We start from the raw sequence: 7,016 nt of genomic DNA on the forward strand, positions 1-7,016 counted from the left end.
ATAGATAGATAGATAGATAGATAGATAGATCGCTTATTTTTGTAATTTATTTATTTTTTTTTTTTTTTTTTTTGCGAATGTGAATTTTTGTAAATATGTTTAAATTTAATTAATTAAAATTTTTTTTTTTTTTGTGAATTAATTTTTGTAAACATTTTTTAATTTGTTTATGTATTTTTTCCTTCCAACTGGAGGCATGGCGATTTCTTACTATGAGCTGACTGCACTCAATTAAAATGATGTGCTCACACTTTCATATGTTTTGTAAGCCTGAAGATTTGACCTAATTGACTGAAATTGCTCATTAAAATTTCTGTGACCATGCAAACATGTCTTTTCTAGTTTATAATGTAATTTAACTAGAGAAATTGCTGATTTATTGGGCGTGTGAGGAACTACATATTTTTTTAGCGTTATGTGCGTTACAATAAAAACAATTTCAGAGTCCGAGGATGGACAGAACTGTAACATAATTACAGTCTAATAACTACAGTAATTCCGAAGAGACGTGAACGCAGCATTACAACAGCTGAGTTTTACTTTTGTTCTTAATGGAGAAACAATTAGGCAAAAAAAAAAAAAAAGACGAGAAAACCTTTCGGACGAAACCTTTTTAAAGGTCGAGAAAAGGAATATTTTGAGCAGTGTCGCAGCAAGATTTTAACCAGTGCAGACAGAGTCACTTCCCTGGCATTTAAAGAAAACAACCCGAAAAAAGAAGAAAAAAACAACAACAAATATAATATACCATAGCAACATTTTACACCAAAAATATATAAAAGTCACACGTCACATAAAAGGACTCAAACGCAGGCGATGCGGCCGCGTCCCAGAGATCCCCGCGCTCGCGTCCCGTCCACTTAAACATGGAGCGCACAAACGCTCAGAGGGGATTCTGGGTAAGCGGCGCTCATCGCACGCATTCGTCTGAAATCAGAAGAGCTTCACATCCACGTCGTAAACAACACCGCCACCTCACCAGTACAAATCACACCACACGCGCTACTCCACAGTTTGACGCGCCTAGCCACTAGAAAAAGCTATTGACTTCAATAGTTAAGCCACTTTTGGTACAATTGCAAAAAAGAGAGCTATCAAACAACTTTATATTTCTTTTTTAAATGTTTTATAAATAATGCAAGAGATACTCTGTCATTTTTTTTATATAAAATTCAAGACTCCACCATATAGACAAAGATTCTTAGAATACGTTACGCAATGTCACAGCAACAAAGTTATGGTAAAGCTTGTGAGATTCACCAGTTTATGTCACGCAACAGTCCGTCCTTCAAAAACAGAAACTTGGATTTTTTTTCTTGTTTTTAGTCCAAAAGCTGGCACAGAACACACACACACACACACACACACACACACAAAAAGTATACATCTTTCTGGATTTACAGACAACGACAGACATGATAACCTTCAGCGTGAAGGTCGCACAGCATGAAATAAACAACACAAAACCTCATATAACATAAACCTGTTATTGCCTTGCCAATAAAAACGATCTCCTGTCCTGAAACGGACGACTGGAGCGCATAAACTGGTGTCAGATTCTGATAGCTACCATATGAACAACATCAGCTGATTTGACTCCGCCTCCTCTCCTCCTGCTCGTCAGCGATTGGTCAGTGCATAAATGAGGCTCAGGTAAAGGGAGCTTCTCATTGGCTGATACTCTCTTACCGCGGAAAGCTTTTCCTTCAGACGGTGGAAGAGTTTTAAAGTGTTTTGTGCCTGCAGTCCGTAAAACCAAAGGACGGAAAAATGGCGCAACAGCACATACGAAGTGAAAATCAACACAAACGCTGTATAAAAAGTACAATATTACAATGACAAAGAAAACACTTGGACCCCATGTGAAACGCACGATACAAAGTCGCCGAAGTTTGTACAAAAATTACAAATCTCACAGCAATACAACACACATCCACCAGGAAAATTGTCTGCATGGTTTTAGATTCGAGTTTAGCAATTTGGAGATCGTTTTGGAAGCCCAAGTGAATTGACCATCCTAGATGTGCTTTCCTTCGTTTGTAACCCAGAAAAAGCCCACATTAGAGAGTACTGAAGGGGTTTTCCATCAGGAGCGTCCCGCACCTAAACCCTCATGCACTGACCAACCCTTGCTCTCCGTGCGCTACTAAGACCTCGCATTGGTTTTCGATTTAACTATCGTGATAACACTGGTGGCTCCCACCTTCCCGGGAACGAGGGGCCCGATGACGGAGGCCAAGGGCCCTCGGGGGGATACGGGGACGGCTGCGTTACAAACCGGGGCCACGGGCCCTCGGGCCACAGTTCTGGCGAAGCTCTGCAGAGCCTCGTATTTGGAGCGCAGCGTGTCCAGCTCCACTTTCATGCTGGCGTTCTCTGAAGCCAGCTTCTCCACTTCCTGCTGTAGCTCCGCCTTCTGCCTCTCAAGCTCCTCCTTCTGCGTGACGCGCTTGACGCGGCAGCTGGCGGCATAGCCCCGGTTCTTCAGTGTCCGCCGGCGCTGCTTCAGCTGAAGGATCTCTTCTTTGGTCAGGCCGCGCAGGTGCTGGTTGAGCTCGCGGACCGACATGGACACCAGCTCATCGTCCGTCAGGCTCGTCCCGTTCTCGCCGGGCTCCCTCTTCACCTGAGAGTCCAGGAAAGAGATACGGACGGGGAATGTTAATTAACATTTAGAAGACATTTACAAGAACACAAAAACAATGTTTTGAAGTGGTTTTGGCTCCCATTGACTTCCATTATATGGACAAAAAATACAATGGAAGTCAATGAGAACCAAAACTCTTTGGTTCCCAACATTCTTCAAAATATCTTCTGTTGTGTTCTTCTAAATATTTTAAAGAATGTTGGGAACCAAAGAGTTTTGGTTCCCATTGGCTTCCATTATATGGACAAAAAGTACAATGGAAGTCAATGGGAACCATCAACTGTTTGGTTACCAACATTCTTTAAAATATCAGGTTTGGGATGACACAACAGTGACTAAATGATGATCATTAATAACATGAAAGAAGTCCACCCAAAAATTTTAATTCTGTCATTATTTACTCACCCTCATGTCATCAAACAGTTTTGGTTCCCATTGACTTCCATTATATGGACAAAAAATACAATGGAAGTCAATGGGAACCAAAATGGTTTGGTTACCAACATTGTTTAAAATAACATTAAACAGGTTTGGAACGACATGATGGTGAGTAAATGAAAGTAGTCCGCCCAAAAATAAAAATTCTCTCATTATTTACTCACCCTTGTGTCATCATCTCACCAAAAAGTTTTGGTTCCCATTGACTTCCTTTATATTTTTTGTCCATATAATGGAAGCCAATGGGAACCAAAACTGTTCGGTTACCAACATTTTTCAAAATATCTTCTTTTGTGTTTTTCTAAATGTCTTCTAAATATTTTGAAGAATATTGGTAACTGAACAGTTTGGTTTTTTTTTTTTACTTCCATTATATGGAATGGAAGTCAATGGGAATCAAAACTGTTTGATTGACTATTTGATGAACATGTGTCCATTGGTTACCATTGACTTCCATTGTATTCTTTGTCCATATATTGAAATTCAATGGGAACCTAATGTGTTTGGTTACCAACATTCTTCAGAATATAATTGTTTGGTGTTCTGCATAAGAAATAAAGCCATTTCTGGTTGGACTACCCTTTTAAAGACAGACTGCGCTCACCTTCAAGGCCTTGTTTCCTTTGCTAGTGGTCGTCATGCCACGAGGAACCGCTGCCAAGCCACGCAGATCTACAAAACAAACACGTATTAGACTGTGGGACACCGGGAATCTAGAACATGTGACGTCCGGTCAGGGCAAAACTCGATTTATCATGTAATAGAGCTTCATATGAGCTCAAGGATGAGAAACAGCAAGTGAAAGCAAAAGAGTTTTGATATCTCCTGCCACGTGTAAAAGGAATCAGCCACCTTACTCTGAAAAAAAAAAAAAAAAAAAACTCTGTGGTTGTGGCGGTTGGGAGCTTAGTGCTCTACAGCACCTTCTCTGCATCTGAGCCTCGCTGCAGGCTGATAGGCTGCTGAAGAGCCAATAAGAGGAAGGAGAAGCGCTGATAAGGAAGTGTGGCTTGGGCCGCGGTCCAGGGGATTACCAGCCCGATGAAGGGCAAGCAGACAGCGATCCGTCGCTCGGAGAGGAAAACGGGATTCCCTCCAAATACCTGAACCTCAATGAACAACAATCACCAACTGAATCAAACCAATCAAATAATGCTGTCGCCTCACACAAACGCCATTAGAGTTCAGCAAATGTCTCATAAAAACAGATTACAGTTATTTAGGGTTATATAGCTTTTAAAAAAAATCTTAATTTCACTATATATTTATGTATAAATTACTTAACAGGGTTTGCCATTGTAGCCAATTAGATTCAAAATGTTAAATGCAATTTACAATTGATTTAATGATATTAAATATATCTCTCAATATTTATGTATACATGACTTTGTAGCTAATTAGATTCAATGTTTAATGCAAAGTAACAATCTATTTTAAAAGAATCTAGACATGTTTTCCATATTTAATCATTTTAATTTGTATGCACCAATGACAATATAAGCAGCAATATATACCTATTTATTTTTTCACCAAAAGACCCTAGCAACTACCAAGAACCTCCTGCAACTGCATAGCAACCTCCTAGCAACCATCTACAAGTTTTTATGATTAAAATTTAATTAAAACAGAATCCAGTAAAAATTTAAATAGGAAAAAATGGAAGTTGGTAAAGATAAGTAAAAAAAAAAAACCGAATGAATGAATGAATTAATAATGTCATATGGCCCAAAGATTGAATAAATTGTTAAAGTTTTTTTAATTCAATTTAGTTGTTATACATTTTTATGAGCAAAATAAAAAAAAAATAATAATAATTTTATTGGCAAATATTTGGTTTATATGACATTTTTACATTAACGTATTCATTTGGAAAACGTTTTTATCCAAAGCGACTTACAGCTGAGGAATACAACAAGCGATGTATCATAAGATGGCAATAAACATGAGAAGTGCCCGTTATACAAGGATTCAGTCATCATTCAAAATAGTAAAAAGCGGATAATAAAAGAACAGAGAAAGAATTATTATTGGAGACAGTTAGATGCTCACGGAAGAGATGAGTTTTCAGTTGTTTCTTGAAGATTGTGAGGGATTCGGCTGTCCGGATGGAGTTAGGTAGGTCATTCCACCAACAGCATACAGTGAAAGAAAACGTCCTTGAGAGTGAATTTGTGCCTCTCTGCGATGGGACCACGAGCCACCGCTCGTTTACTGACCACAGGCTTCTGGAGGGGATGTAGACGAGTAGGAGAGAGTGGAGGTAGGAGGGTGTGAGCCTGTGGCTGTTCTGTAGGCAAGCACCAATGTCTTGAACTTGATAGGAGCTGCGACTGGAAGCCAATGCAGAGATATGAGAAGTGGTGTGACATGGGCTCTCTTGGGCTCATTGAAAATAAGACATGCTGCTGCATTCTGAATCATTTGCAGAGGTTTGATTGCACATGTTGGAAGTCCAGCCAGAAGAGCATTGCAATCGTCCATCCTAGAAATGACAAGGGCCTGGACGAGAAGCTGTGTTGCATGCTCTGTTAGAAAGGGTCTGATTTTTCTGATGTTGTGTAGTGCGAACCTACATGATCGTGCTGTTTTTACAAAGTGATCTTTAAAGGTCAGCTGATCATCAAGGATCACCCCAAGATTCCTGGGCAAACACGATGGGATTATCGTTGATGAACCTAGCTGGATGGTAAATTGGTGCTGTACTGATGGGGGGGCTGGGAAGATGAGAAACTCAGTCTTTGGTGATGCTCTTTCATCCATGCTGAGATGTCCGTCAGGCAGTCTGAGATCCAAGCAGGTACCGTCAAATAATCTGGTTGAAATGAGAGATAGAGCTGCGTGTCATCAGCATAGCAATTGCAGGAGAAACCATGTGCCTGAATGATGGGGTCCCAGTGATGAAGTGTATATCGAGAAGAGGAGGGGTCCAAGAACTGATCCCTGAGGAACCCCAGTGACCAGCTGATGTGATTTGGATACTTCTTCTCCCCAAGCCACCCTGAAGGACCTACCTATGAGGTAAGACTCAAACCAGTGGAGTGCAGTTCCGGTGATGTCCAGAAATGAGAGGGTGGACAGAAGGATTTGATGATTAACCGAGTCGAATGAAGCAGATAGATCTAGCAAAATGAGAACGGAAGATTTGGACTCAGCTCTTGCACTCCTTAGCACTTCAGTGATTGAGTGTTTCAGCTGAATGGCCACTTTTAAAATCCAGATTGGTTATTGTCCAGCTGATTGTTCTGTGAGAGGAAGGTTGAAAACGACGCGTTCAAGTGATTTTACTATAAAAGGGAGGAGAGACACGGGCCTGTAGCTCTCAACAAGTGAGGTGTCTAATATAGGTTTTTTAAGCAGTGGGGTTACCTGAGTCTGCTTGAATGCGGTGGGGAAAATGCCTGTGAGAAGAGATGTGTTGATGATGTGTGTGAAGAAGGCAGAAGTGCAGGGGAAATAGCTTGTAGGAGATGTGAGGAGATTGGGTCTAGAGGTAGGGCTGGGCGATATAGCTAAATAAATAATGTTTCATATCGTTCGGTATCGATCATTATTGACATTTTTAATAACCTTTTTTAAAACAAAGAGCAATAGAAATTTTTTTTCAATTTAACCACTGTATTTTTAAATTAACCCAGTTTATTGAGACAAACAACAAATATTTTGTTTTAACAATCAAACACAAAATAAAAATTAAACAAATATCTAATTTCTAATGTTTTATATGCAGATTAAATAGGTTTTAAGGAAACTTTTGTCTTGTCTCCCGAGGCCACAGGAGGGCGCAATGAGCAAAATAATGCAGCGCATTTAAATTGTCAATGCAAGGAAGTAACTCTATAAAAAACATGCATTATGTCTAAATTAACTCATACAAATCAAATATAATTTTGTAAATTGCATAAACAATTATGAACAAAACAGCATCATGTAT

General features: G+C 39.7%; 1 protein-coding gene across 1 annotated transcript in view; it reads right to left on the reverse strand.

Moving 5' to 3' along the window:
- Positions 1 to 599: 599 nt before the first annotated feature.
- LOC107657334 (transcription factor MafG-like) overlaps positions 600 to 7,016 on the reverse strand; it is a 21,127-nt gene continuing 14,710 nt past the window's right edge. Inside the window, exons 2-3 of the mRNA XM_016445380.1 lie at positions 3,690 to 3,757; positions 600 to 2,626 (exon numbers count right to left, since the gene is read on the reverse strand). Of these exons, the coding sequence (XP_016300866.1) occupies positions 2,147 to 2,626; positions 3,690 to 3,725 (516 nt within the window). The 5' untranslated portion in view covers positions 3,726 to 3,757 and the 3' untranslated portion in view covers positions 600 to 2,146. The remainder of the gene's footprint in view (positions 2,627 to 3,689; positions 3,758 to 7,016) is intronic.

Source organism: Sinocyclocheilus anshuiensis, unplaced genomic scaffold (assembly GCF_001515605.1).
Source record: "Sinocyclocheilus anshuiensis isolate Anshui unplaced genomic scaffold, SAMN03320099.WGS_v1.1 scaffold2371, whole genome shotgun sequence".
NCBI classification, from domain to species: Eukaryota; Metazoa; Chordata; class Actinopteri; order Cypriniformes; family Cyprinidae; genus Sinocyclocheilus; species Sinocyclocheilus anshuiensis.